The 13,905-nt window shown below is 43.3% G+C and overlaps 1 protein-coding gene across 1 annotated transcript in view; it reads left to right on the top strand.

The window, feature by feature from the left end:
* Window positions 1-3,975: 3,975 nt before the first annotated feature.
* Ptgr1 (prostaglandin reductase 1) overlaps window positions 3,976-13,905 on the top strand; it is a 19,714-nt gene continuing 9,784 nt past the window's right edge. Inside the window, exons 1-6 of the mRNA XM_028779870.1 lie at window positions 3,976-4,086; window positions 6,061-6,176; window positions 7,909-7,954; window positions 8,924-8,980; window positions 12,408-12,575; window positions 12,942-13,057. Of these exons, the coding sequence (XP_028635703.1) occupies window positions 6,071-6,176; window positions 7,909-7,954; window positions 8,924-8,980; window positions 12,408-12,575; window positions 12,942-13,057 (493 nt within the window). The 5' untranslated portion in view covers window positions 3,976-4,086; window positions 6,061-6,070. The remainder of the gene's footprint in view (window positions 4,087-6,060; window positions 6,177-7,908; window positions 7,955-8,923; window positions 8,981-12,407; window positions 12,576-12,941; window positions 13,058-13,905) is intronic.

Raw genomic sequence — 13,905 nt, 5'->3', positions numbered from 1 at the left:
TGATCCTTTGTTCTGAACTCTGAATTATGTATTCCCCATGACTTAGCACAATCACCATGACTTACCCGCCGTCATGCAGACTAAGTCAAAGTGATTACCACAGCTATGGTTTTGACTTGGCACAGTCCATGGCTCTTTCTATGGCTGGAGATTAAACCGTGCTTTCATGCACAGTAATTAATTCCTCTACCACTGAGCTACTTGCTGGCTATATCTCATCCCTGTGTGCTAGTTCCAGCTAGTGAGTATTTGAGATACCTTGTCTTATGGGCACTTGGTTTCTGAGGTTTTCACTTGGCAAAGATTTTTCTCACTGGCTGTTTTATTAGCTCTTTCAATACTCCAACCATAGTGTTTTTAAACTATGTTGTCTAAATTGTTTGGTAATGATTAGAAAGTGGGGCCTTGTTAAAGGAGGTATGTTCCTACCGGGAGTGGGCTTTGAACTTCCAAAAGCCCATACTAGACCCAGTCTCTGTCTGCTTGCTTTCTGCAGATCAGGATATGAGCTCTTAGCTACTGTTCCGGTGCCATTCCTGCCTGCTGCCACACTCCCCACCATGATGGTCATGGACTAACTCTCTGAAACTGTAAGCAAGCCCCCAATTAAATACTTTCTTTTAAAAGTTGCCTTGGTCATGGTGTCTTTTCACACAAACAGAACAGTAAGTAAGACAACAGACTTAGCCTTGCACTTTCCTAGGTTAAGTCTGCATTCTATAGTTCAAGAAATCAACCCCACGGTGTCTCAAAAAGCACATCCCTCCCTCTGTCCCCACAGAGGAATCCAAAGTAGGTACCCCAGAGCTGGCCAAATGTGCAATGATCCATATGTGGTTTATCTTCCTCTACTGATGTATACAGTGAATGGCTTCCTTGTAGGTAGTCACAAGAGTGGCTCCCCTACATTCAGACAGGAAGGACAAAGAAAAAAGCATCATGCCCATTGAATATGCTTCTTTTTATTTTCCAATAAACAGCAATTTTCTTAAATGCTCTATCCTTCTCATTAGGCGTCTGCATACTACTTAGACTGGAACACAACCCCAGCTATAAAGAGTGAGACAGTCATTTGCCTGGGCTCCTTGCTACACTAACAAGAATAGGGTACGTATGTGGTCCAGAAAGGTGAGAGAAGAGATCCTGACGGGCAGTCCACATGTCTGCCACTGGACTTAGCAAGAAGGAATGGCCAGAGAGCGTGCGCGTCAGACTCTGTGCTCATACTGTCTGCTGCTCCAGTTGTTTTTTTTGCTAGAAAATAGAGGAAGCCATAACCAACCATGCCCTAAGTGGGAAAGGCATGCTATAATCAGATGTCACCCCGTGGGCCAACTATCAGAGAAACAAAGCGACAGTCTGATGGTGTCCGTGGGAATCTTTCGCTGTCTTCTGTTAAGAAGATGAGATGGGTGTGTTGTGATTTCTAAACTGCTCATGTGTGACTGCGGACCCTGGGGCCACAGGGTGGAGTCTTCATGCCCATTGGTGTATACAGCACGTTACCCTCGCTCAGCTGGTCATTTCTCTCTCTCCCTATTCTCTCAATTTATGTGTTTTGAAAAATTTCTGTTTCTTACTTTTCTTACCACAGGCTACTATTATGACATATTCCAGGTGTGTGTGTGGTATGTGTGTACGTGAGTGTGCGTGTGTGCACCTATGTGTACATATATTGTGAGTGCACATGTGGGTGTGTGCGTGTATGGTATCTGGGTGTGTGTGCATTCGTGTGCATGCACATGTGTGTGTAGTTGTTTTTTGTGTTCTCTTTTTCTCTTTAAACCTTTATTTTTTCCTTTGTTTCTTTCTTCCCATTTCTCTGTCTCTCTCTGTGTGTCTCTCTCTCTGTGTCTCTGTGTCTCTGTCTCTCTCTGTCTCTCTGTCTCTCTCTAGCTCTTTGTCTTTCTGTCTCTCTCTCTGTCTCTCCCCTCCTCTCTCTCTGACAGTCTCATGTAGCCCAGGCTGGGCTCAAACTCGCTTTTGAGCTGATGATCTCAAAGACGCAGCACTGTAGTAGGAAAGGAAGAAACAAACTGAGGCACGGAATTCAACATTATCCCTGTACATTAAACAACACCATCCGTTGTTCACATTACACAAGGACAGGTGGGGCTTGGATATTGCTCATTTGGTAAATGTACACGCCTGAGGCCTTGTGTAGACACCGGTCACAATGAATTTGCGTCCTACCTGACACCCGTGTTTAACTGAAGCCCCTCCCTTTTAAGAGCCTCCTCTGACTGAGGCAGCAGTAGAATTCCACCTAATTCCCTGATACAGGTCACTCATGTGAAGTCATTTAATTTTTTCTTTTAATGATCCTTTCTCCGAATGTGTTTCTAGTCTGAGCTAGGATGGGACGGGACTTTAGCATCTGAATGGGGGCAGAATTCAGTCCTTACTAGAGAGTTTGCATACAATGTGGATTTTAGATTGTGGGGTATAACCTAGCAATCGAAAGATGTTCTGGACTTGATGCCTGTGGAGATAAAGGTGTTAGAATAATGTAGTTCTTCATACAAGGGTGCATTATAGCATTGCAGTCATGGAGCAGTCAGTCATGGAGAGGAAGCAACCCCAGCATTGAGGAATTAGTGGTTGTATACCTCAATCAGGGAATAATACGATACAATACAATACAATAAACAAATAAAAAACTATATCTGTCTATTTGGAAGATGTCTGTGACATTAAATCAGATTCCCCCCAAGGCTAAGGACACAGCTCAGTGGCAGAGTACAGGCTGAACATCTGTGAGGCCTGGGGTTCAACCAAACGAACACATAGATAAAGAAATAGAAGGACTCCGATTAAGTTAAAACCAGGCAAGGCCTTTATATATATGTATTTCTGAATCATCAGAGGAAAGGAATGAAATGCCGTCAGTAATAGTAAGAACTGTGGACTCAAAGAAGGGCAATAGAGATTAAAAGTTAAAACATTTCTGCACTATGGCTCGGCTTACAGCGTGAGCCTAAGGCTTGGTGATTCATAAATGAACAAGTCACTGAGATCCAGCACTCACTGTACCACAGGCTGGTTCTAATGTGAGACACAAAGAAGGAAAATAGGAGAGACAGGAAGGGAGAGAAGCTGGTCACTCAAAAGCTTGGGCAAGTTTCCTCCTGGGAACCAGAAACTCCAAGATAAAATGTCAAAGTCACCTATGGGGATGAGGCAGGGTTCCTGAGGCCATCAACCCCAGCAAGGTCTTTTGAGGAATATTTGTGACTTAAGAGTTTAAAACAAAGTCTCTGCAGTGAGCCTGAGCAGGAAGCCTCAACTTTTCCTTTACAGAAGGGCGATCTTTAGGAGAAAGTAAACTAGCTTGCACCCCACCCCTTCCAATACTTTTGCTTAGGTGCAAATTACATTCTTTGAGCAATGTGATTTAGGCATTGCCCGGGGCCGGGGGGGGGGGGGGATAGGTTTCTAAAGGTCCTGTGTAAATCTAAAGCAAGTGTTATCCCTCACCATTAATAAACTAGTCAATTTGAGGACTTAACCTGAAGGGGATTCTTGACCTGGGGACACCAGGCTGCTGGCAGCTAGCACTGCAGGCTATACCGCCACAACCGGGTTTTAATCCATGTTATTCTTTATGATATATATTTTTAGATGCCATGACTGCACATCTTCTTTGTTAAGGTTTCAGAGAACCTAGCACCAGAGTGACAAGTAGCAGCAGCTGGCTTAACTAATGCTGGCCAGAGGTGGTAGGGTTTTTCCTGAACTAACTGGGTAGTTTCTTGTTTTCTTTGCTTCTGATGTGAACATAAATTGTGTACTTAAGGAAAAAAGAAAAAAAAATTAAACATACACACGCACACACACAAGCACACACACAAGCGCACACACACAAGCACACACACAAGCACACACACACACACACACACACACACACACACACACACACACACACCCCTCCCAATGTCCTTTCCCTGCTTTGTATGGGCAGAAGCTCAGAAGCTGCTCCTCCCTGGAGAAGCCCCGCCCTCTCCGACCGCCCAGTATAAGTCAAGTCTTGGGCGCTTTGCGAAGCATTCAGAGCGGCCTCCCGGGAAGGAGTTTCTGTGAGCTTCTGTAAGTAGACACACTACTATTTTTGAACCCTCTCCTTTCCCCTCTTCCCTCCTCCAACTCCTTCTTTCTCCCCGCCGAGCATCTAGAGGCTCGTTTAGCAAATGAGCGCGGGAGGCACCCCCACCCCACCGGTACTCAGTGATCCCCGGGTTCTGCACTTAGGAAGTTAGGGATAGTCTCGCGGTCCTGCACGTTCTTGGAAAGATTGAGACCCGCGCTAGGAAAAGGGCAAAGTCGGCCTGCAGTTCCATTGTAGGTGCATGCAGCGGAACTGCCAGCACCCAGGAAGGGCTGGGCTACAGTTTGCAGGATTGCTAAACTGATTCAAATATGAAGACAGGGGTGGGGATTTGCTCATGCACGGTAAAAGCCCTGCAGGTCAGGCCACGCACCCAGAGGATCCTTTGCAAGGAGGTGGTCCTAGACCAGTGGAGAGTTCAGAAGGACCAGGCGCTGCCTTTTTGGAAAAAGAGACGGAATTATGTAGATTCTTAAAACAAAATGGTAATCCGCCTGTGAAATAGATGGCTCCACGTGTGAAGGTGCTTATCACACAAGTCCCACAACCTGAGTTTGAGCCCTGAGACCACGGGTGGAAGGCGGGAACCCACTCCTGAAGTTTCTACAATCTCTTGGTGACACTCATGCGCCCTTGCCCACACACCTGCATCATGCACACACGAATTAATAATAACAATAAACTAGATTCAAGCTGAGCGAGCATGCCTGTTATCTCGGCATGTGGAAGCAAGAGGATGGAAGATTCCAAGACAGCTTCTGCTACGTAGTGAGTTCAAGGCCAGCCTGGGCTACACAGTCAGGCGCTGGAATCAGAAAAACAAGTTGAACTCAGAAATATGGGGTGAAATGATAGTTAATTAGAGACTGAGAAGAGTAAGAAGTATTAGTGAAAGGGCACAGAATCATAAGTGCGACTCTCGTCAACAATAATTAGTTCAAAACAAGCAGATTATGTCTCATAAAAATAGAAGTTAAAGAAGGTGACGGGTGTGCTAGGCACTCAACATTTCATACACTGTATCCTATCAAGGTAAGTTTTAGTTTTTTTTTTTTTTTTTTTTTTTTTTTGTCAGTTTAAAAATCTTACTGGGGGTGGTATTGGTGTGGCAGCTGGAGAGATGACTCAGAGGGTAAGAGCACTTGCTCTTGTAGAGGGTTCGGCTCCGGTTATCAGCACCACATGATGGTGGTTCTCAGAGGCTCAGATTGCAAGATCACTAAGGCCAGCCTGGGCTGCATGAACCCACGTCACAAATATCGACAAGTCAGTAGGAAAGGCTGGGCTTTGGATTGGGTTTCCACCTTCCATCCAGGGTGAGAGAGACATCGTGAACTAACTGGTTAGCCTTGATTGCATATCTGAAGAATTCACTGGGGTCCCACGTGATGATGTGCTGATCTGTGTCTCAAACCCTTGAAAGCACACAGCAACTGTGTTTATCTGTTGGTTTTGTCTTGAGACAAGTTTAAAACAATTGATTTCCTCCTTGGAGCCAAAACCAGAGAAAAATTAGATGGGGCCGCTGCGCCCCCTAGTGGCTCTGAGGTCCATGCTTTCTGTAGGAAAAAAAAAATAATTGGGGATTTTGGTGCGCTGTATTTGAGGCTTTTCCTGAAGCCTCACTGCAGGAGAAGCGAGAAACTACAAGACTTTTCACGTCTATTAGTTGTTTAATGTTCTAGAGAAAGTCCAGCATGGCCCGGAGAGAATTTGCCAGGTTACATTTTCTTTGCTTTTGAGTTTGTTTTAGCCTGTTTGCACATCCACACACCTTAACAGGAAAATCATGGGAGTAAAATTAGGTCAGACATGTGAAGTGCTGATACCAGAAAGTTCTAAATGGATGTAATAAGACGATAATATAGTAAATGATAGTAGGGCTGTTTTCTGGCTTCAGTGCTACACCTAGGGGCTATAAAATGGTCACTGAGTACATGTTTACCATGTCCTAGGTACATCAGGATGGTGCAGGCCAAGAGCTGGACCCTGAAGAAGCACTTTGAAGGCTTCCCTACTGACAGTAACTTTGAATTGAAGACAACAGATCTTCCACCCTTAAAAAATGGAGGTAATCGAGACCTTGGCAAGGGCTACAACCGTTTCATCTGCTACCTAACAGAGAATCCTGAAGTTTGACTTCAGACAAATTTTTTTTTTAAATTAGTTAACAGTCTGAGTGTTAGCAGTGTGGCTACTGTAAGCTGAATGATTCTTTTGTAGGCCTCATCCTGCTCAACAGTTTTAGAGAAGATCTCTTTCTAAGGTTAGCAGGCCTCCCGCTGGGCTCAGGCTGCAGTTCCTGGGAGGCCTTTGTAGCTAGCCAGATTGGGTTCTTTCCTTGTAGTGCTCCTGTGGTGCATCTAGAACAGCCCAGGTTGGCAAGCTCCAGTGTTTGAGAACTTTCCAAGCTTCTACTTATATTACTTTTCTTAAAAATCCCATAGGTCTAAGCAGGTTGTCCAGATTCAACCTACCTACCTACCTACCTACCTACCTATCTATGCTCCCTCCTCCTCCTCCTCATAATCTGAGATAACCACTGGGCTACATCCTCAACCCACAGAAGATGTGTTGACTGGAAGGGTGGCCTGTAGGCCAGGACACGGTGGTGGGAGGTATCTGTGTCCATTTGGCAATCTGCCACACAAACCTTTTTAGTTTTTTTTTTCTTTAAAGCTTTAATGTCATCATTCCCCATCCCCAGGAAGTAAGCTTCTTTGGTGAAGCTCCTGCCTGGGGACCTTATTTTTCATGGCTTTGACAGAGGAGGAAGTCTCCTGAGTCCTGGTGAGCCTCATGATGACAGTGAGTTGAGCAGTTGTGCCTGGCCAGAGCCCAGACTCTGAGTGTTCTCTGTGGGGTGTTGCTATGAGCAGACCTTTGAGAACAGGATGTAGTCACTGACCATGCCTGAGTCACTGCCCGAGTTTAAGTTGCAGTGGCCAAAACTTGGATCCAGAGTTTCAGAAAATTCACAGTTGAAAGTCACTTACCTTTGAGGTAGATAATAAAACACTATGTGTCCTGGTTAGTTTTTTGTCAAGTTGACACAAGCTAGAGTTACCTGGGAAGAGGTACCTCAACTGAGGAAAGTGGCTCCATCATATTGCCTATAGGCAAGTCTTTAGACATTTTCTCTAGAACATTCTTGAAGAACAGTTCATAGAGGAGGGCTCAGCTCACCATAGGCAGTGCCATCCCTGGATAGGTGGTGGTGTATAAGAAAGCAGACTGACTAAGTCATGTGAGTAAGCCAGTAAGCAGCGTTCCTTCATGCCTCTGCTTCAACTTCTGTCTCCAGGTTCCTTCCTAGAGTCCCTGCCCTGATGTCCCTGTATAATGGACTGTGATCAGGGAATGTATGGGGACATAAACCCTCTCCTCCCCAAGTTGGTTTTGATCATGGTCTTTTTCACAGCAGTAGGAAGTCAATTAAGATACGACATGAACATTGTAGCATGGTGGTTACTTATGTGGCTTTGGGTAAGTTACTTACCTTGACCTTAAATAGGATGGACCAATAGTTGAAAACAGCAAACAAATGGATCCATCTAAAATAATACAAGTAGCTCTGTCATCATCACCATCAACTGGGCTGGGCCGAATGGGAAAGCACAGGTGGGCTGGACGTGAAGCTCATGGTAAGAGCGGGTCTCTTACATGCACAAGGCTCTGGAAGCCATCCATGGCACGGCCAAGTTAATTATGAAGAGTACCTTCTGCCCCTAAGCAGAATGCCAGAACACTGTGGCCATCTGGTCTTGAGTCTCTAATTGCTTCTGGAATGCCTTCTTTTGTAGAGGTCCTGCTGGAAGCCCTGTTCCTCTCTGTGGATCCTTACATGAGGTATAGTTTCCCTCCTCGAATTCTTAGGTTGTATGTCGGTTCCTGTTTTGAAGCACCAGAGCTTGTCTTTTAAGGCAGGCCTTGCGGAAAATGCCCAGCTGGTCTGTTTTTCCCTGTGTTGCATCCGTGATGAGCCTCAGGGCTGCTCGGCGGCTGTAGGCAAGGTCGGCTCTGCGCAGTGTGCCCTCCACTACTCAGTGGAGTTCCTTCCAGAATTGATGTGGGGAAAGGGGTGGGAGCTGGCCACCCCACACTTTGCCATTTCCTACTGCAATAATTGAGCAGAAGTTACTAAGACGAAAACCAGCTCTTCTCATCTTCTAGTTACCAGTATTTTGTTTTAATTACGTGGTCCATAATTGACTCAAACGCATGACTCAGAAAACACTGAAGGTCAGGAAGGGAATAAATGTCCTTCAATGGTGCTTCAGCTATTTTTTAACCCAAGTGAGTAATACAGCCATAAAATAAATAAGTAAATACATAAATAAATCATATAGTATTTTTTTTCTCATAGCTTGCTGACAAAGGTTCAACTCTTGGTTGAAAAATACCATTTAACAATGCTAACTAGCAAATGGGCAGGGTGGCTCATACCTTGAGAAGCTGAAGCAGAAAGACCCCAAGTTAAGACTAGTTATCGGGAGACTCTATTGAATGCAACAAAATGTTAATTTCCATCCTTTTGGGGTTGGTTAATATTGGGGTAACATTAGTTTGTGCTGTATTTTGAATGCCATTGACAGAAACTTGCCTCCAAACATAGTGGTAGGACTCTCATATTCATAGAGTGCGTACTTTAGGGTCTGAGGCAGAAACACTTCACACTGTATTACACGTGGTTGTGCTGCCCAGGCAGACTGGGTATTGTTTCTGTATACAGTGCCCCAGCCATTTGACATTGGCTTGATATTCAAGCTGTTTTCTTTCAGCTGGTCTTGCACACTAAGGATGGATTTTTTTTTTCAGAGTTGCAGCAAAAAAACTGAAGGAGGGCGACAGTATGATGGGCGAGCAAGTGGCCAGGCAAGTATTTCCACAGTCCTGCTGTTTGGATAAGTGTCTCCTCTGGCTCCTGCCTGCCAGGCCTACGTCTGTCCACCTGCTGCCCACTACAGCTCCCTCTCCAGCCTGTGTGGCTGTGTGGCTCCTGGGAGAGAAGGAAGAATGATGTGGCTGTGACCAAGGACCCGAGTGAAATGACCTAAAGGGAGGAATGGCTTGCTGGCTCATAGTTTCCGAAGGTGGCTCTTGCCTCTGTTGATTCGGAGCCTGAACTGAGAAGGATCATGGCAGCAGAAGTCTGTCGCAGTGTCTTCCTGGCTCTAGGCAGAAAGGAGGAGAGAGAAGGATATGTATGGGTATGAATATGGACAGATACGGATATAGATGATAGATATAGATATAGATTTAAATATAGATGATATAGATTTAGATATAGGTGATATATAGATGATAGACATATAGCTAGACAGACCAAGAGCACCGTGCTAACTGGCTTTCATCTCTCTGCTCTTTTATTCCGTCCGAGCTCTCAGCCTATGGCAGCCTATGCTGCCTACATTCAAGGACGTTCCCACATTAGTTAATCCCCTTATAGGACATATCCAGAGGTGCACACTGACTCAGCTCCTAGGTGGCTCTCCACCAGGCGAGTTGACAACATAAACTATCACAAATGTAGAATTGTCATTTCAACCTCTTTGCCATCCTTAACTTTTTTTTAGTGATGTAAATAAAGCCCTATATATTTATTCATGATTAGTGTAAAAAACAAATACATAGAAATTTGGAAATGGAAAGGTTTATCTCTGAGTCAGTTGTTAATGTATTACTTCAAACCCTGTTAAGTACAGGCATTTATGTGTTTTTGATATGCCTGGCTTTTCTCAGTAAGTCATACATTGTTGTCAGTGCATAAATACACCATCTGTATTTGTTAAAAGCTATAGATTATTCCATCACATTCTCCCATTTAACTAAACCTACTACTGATAACAGCTATATTCAAAGTTTCTACTACTAGTAATTCCTAATGAAGCTTGCCTCTCTCTCTCTCTCTCTCTCTCTTCCCCCCCCTCTTGTGTGTGTTATTTGGCCACTTAGACAAAAATTATTTATATTATATTCCCCAAAATATAAATTCTACACAAAGGTGTGTGTATCATGTGTATCATATATGTATGTATGTATGTATGTATGTATATATATAAATTTACATATATACTTTTAAAATTGTGTGCTATATTATTTATAATTATTAGTGTGTGCTGTTGGGGTGCAGGCATGCACGGACCATGGTGCACAAATGGAGGTCAGGACAGCTTCCAGGAGTCAGTTCTTTCTCTTCAACTGCTGTGGGATCTGGGATTCAAATCAGGTTTCCTGGCTCGAGGAGCACGCGCTTTTACTCACTGTGCTGCCTCACTGCCCTGAGATACATATTTTTATGCTGAAAAGATGTTGACAAATTATTCTTCAAAAATAAATGGCATGGGTGTCTGCTCGCTTGAGCAGTATCAAGGAACCTGTTTGCCTGATCCTTGGGCCCCTCCTTGGCCATTGGTCTTGGTGATCTGAGATGAACAGGGGGTGGGGTATGGTGAGAGTAGAGAGGACCCTTCAGTTCAGTTGGCATTGTTACTTGTGATGTTAGTCTTCTTATGAGTTCTTTGTCTTTTGTGAGTTACATTTGTGTCCTTTGTATAAAAAAGTCGGTAGGACTTTTCCTCTGCTCTATTGGTTTGCAGAGACTGCTTCTGTACCAGGGGTGTTAGTGTGACAAATATACGGGTCTTTGCCTTTCTCTAGTGTCTAATCATAGCTTAAAATTATGGACATTTGTAATTGTGGCTTTCAGGTTTCATCCCATTTGCTTAAGAAATCTTCCAAAATGATGAAAAAGAGGTAGTCCAGCATCCAGTTTCCTGAGGAAGACAGCAAAATCCTGCTGATAGCAGCAAGGGACTAAAAAAGGGGGGCTTAGTTACTTGGGGTCTTTTCTCTTTGACTGAACAGCCCCTCATAGGCCAAGTGAGAAGCTCAGAGTTTGCTAACTATTCATGAGCTAGAGAGAAAAGAAAAGAAAGGAAGAAACACATACAAACACACACACACACACACATACACACACACACACACACACACACACACACTCTGGTCATACCCAACCACCTGTTGATCAGTTTCACAAGTGCACATGCATACTTATATACATGCACATGTATGTACATATGTATGTATGTACATACATATAGACAGACAGACACGTATATATTTGGTGGATAGAGCAGAGCCTCAACAGTCACACTTTATTTCTTCTCTCAGCCTTTTTATACATTCATAGATAAAAGTTCTATATAAAATTAACTCATAGATAAAATGTTACATTAAAAAGAAATTACAAAAGGATGTGGATAGTAAGTTCAAAGCAGTGTTGCATTTTATAAGCTCATTATAAGTTCAAAGCAACAGTTTCACATGGCCTTGCTTTATCATAGTGTACACCTGTGGCCTCATCCTTGGGCCTGACCTAGAATGAATGTTTTTCCTTGATCACAAATATGTCCTAAGCCTATTTTTCTTCTTAGTGCAGTTTATGGAAGCTCATTGCATTCCTTGCTATGCAGTCTTTATTTACTGTTCTATGATGGAGGGGCACATTCTTTTCTTTATTCTAATTTTATTACATCTTTCTGACAAAACAATTAAAACCCTCTCCTTACATTTTCTTCCTAAAATTATTTGAATCAAATCAGAAATGCTATAAAGTCATTAATTCATCTAAACAGCATCAATTCATGAAAGTTCATCTTCATGTTGATCTTGAGGAAATTTACACAATAGTGTGAGCTGATGTCCAAGAATTGTTAGCTATGTAATAGTGGCAGGAAAGGCATATCAGTAGCAAGAAACAATCTGAGATGAAGTTTCTGGGCTATGTCTATGTCCCTCCAGAATGGGCCCATAGCAGCTATGCAAAATGGTGGGCTATCTCTAGGAAACTCGCTTGCCACAACCTTTCCTAGATGACTTTTGTCACTTTTGTATTTTTAATTAAAAAATCTCAGTGGCTTAATTTTTATGTTAGAATATTTTTTTTCTTTTCCAGTGCAGAGTATCCTCCCCACCTGTTTTACTTATCAGCAGCCTTTCTTCTGTAAAGTTTTATGTTTCATGCTAATCAAGGAAATGAACATACTTGTGTTGGCAGAGGATGGAGGACCCTTGCTCAAAAAGGGATGTGGGCAGGGACAGGGATGGATGCTGGGCTAGTTGTGAATGTTCTTCTCTGAAGGCTCTCACAATGGCTAAGAGTTTAAGGGGAGATCCCCAGGGTGTCAGTCATGGACTGTTAACCTCAGCGCCCTCTTGTGAACATTGCCCACACAGATTCCTGACTCCCATGAATGGGAAAAGTTATCACATGTCTTACTATATTTTTATCTTTCAGAGTTGTGGAAAGTAAAAACTCAGCCTTCCCGACAGGAACGATTGTAGTGGCTTTATTGGGTTGGACATCACATTCCATTTCTGATGGGAATGGACTGAGAAAGCTGCCTGCAGAGTGGCCAGACAAGTTACCACTGTCTTTGGCTTTGGGAACAGTTGGCATGCCAGGGTAAGTGTTGTGGCTAGGTTTTGTTTGTCAGAATGTCCAACGCTGTCACTTAATAAACAAGGAGAGATGTGAGGCAAAGACTGATGAGAGACAAATGGTAGAAAAAAGAAAGGAAGAAGCTCAAACTGAGTTAGTGGATAAATACAGAAAACATTACATATAAACGAATACTGTATAACCCTTATAAAGAAGGAAATCTTGACAGTTATGATAATGTAGATCAACCCGGAGGACATTAAATGAAGTAAGTCAGGTACAGAAAGACAAACACCACATGATCTCATTTTTATCTTGTGTCAGCTTCTTTCTGTGAGAAATGCCTGGGAGCAGACATTTTAATAGAGGGAAGGTTTCTGCTGGATCAAGGTTTCAGAGGCTTCAGTTCATCACTGTTTCTTTGATGGACATGGATGATCATGGTGCCAGGGGAATTATGGAGCAGACTTGCCTATCCTTTGGCACCCAGGAAGAAGAGAAACACAGTAAGGAGCCAGAGATGAGATGCACCTTTCTAGGGCATTGCCCACAGTGATCTGCTTCCTCCAACTGGTCCCTACCTCCTAATAATGCCCTCATATTATGAATCCATCATTCGATAATGCTTTGATTACATCAGAGCCCTCATGATTTAATCACTTTGCCAATACCACATCTCTGAACACAGATGCTTTGGAAACCAACCCCTGGGGAAGCCATGAGCCGTGGGGGTGGGGGTGGGGGGGGTAGAGTCAGCTCATCTCCAAACCGTAATATAAGTGGAATCCATAAAAGGGAGAGTGTAATGATGGGTCCTGAGAGACAGGTTGGTCCAAAGATATAAACTTTATTTAGGAGATGTACGTTTAAGAGATACTGTTGCTGTACAGCAGGACAGACATAGAACAATAAGTAAGGTTAAAAATTAGTTATGTCTACGTTAATTAGCTCAATTTAGCTATTCTAACATGTATGTGTATTTAAAACATGTTATGTACTATACACACGTATATTTATCTACAATTGTGTAGTTCTTACTTGTCAGTTAAAGGTAATGTACAATTATTCTTGAGGCTAAGTGAAAGGGGCAAAATCATGTCAGAGATGCCCCACTTGTTAAAGGCCTCAACATCCCCCCAGTGTGGCCAACGTGGGAAATCGTTTTTTAACACACAAGAGACATTGAAAACCAACCTGTCTTCAGGCTTATGTAATCCCAGCTACTCAGAAGTTGAGGCAGGAAGATGATGAGTTAAAGGCCAGCTTGAGACATAGCTAGATGCTATCTTTAAAAAAAATGTAAAAATAAAAATAAATCAAGCCAGGCATGGTGGCACATGCTTTCAATCCCAGC

The sequence above is a fragment of the Grammomys surdaster genome, unplaced genomic scaffold (genome assembly GCF_004785775.1).
Source record: "Grammomys surdaster isolate TR1022 unplaced genomic scaffold, NIH_TR_1.0 363, whole genome shotgun sequence".
Taxonomy (NCBI): Eukaryota; Metazoa; Chordata; class Mammalia; order Rodentia; family Muridae; genus Grammomys; species Grammomys surdaster.
This window is presented reverse-complemented; position numbering and strand designations above follow the sequence as displayed.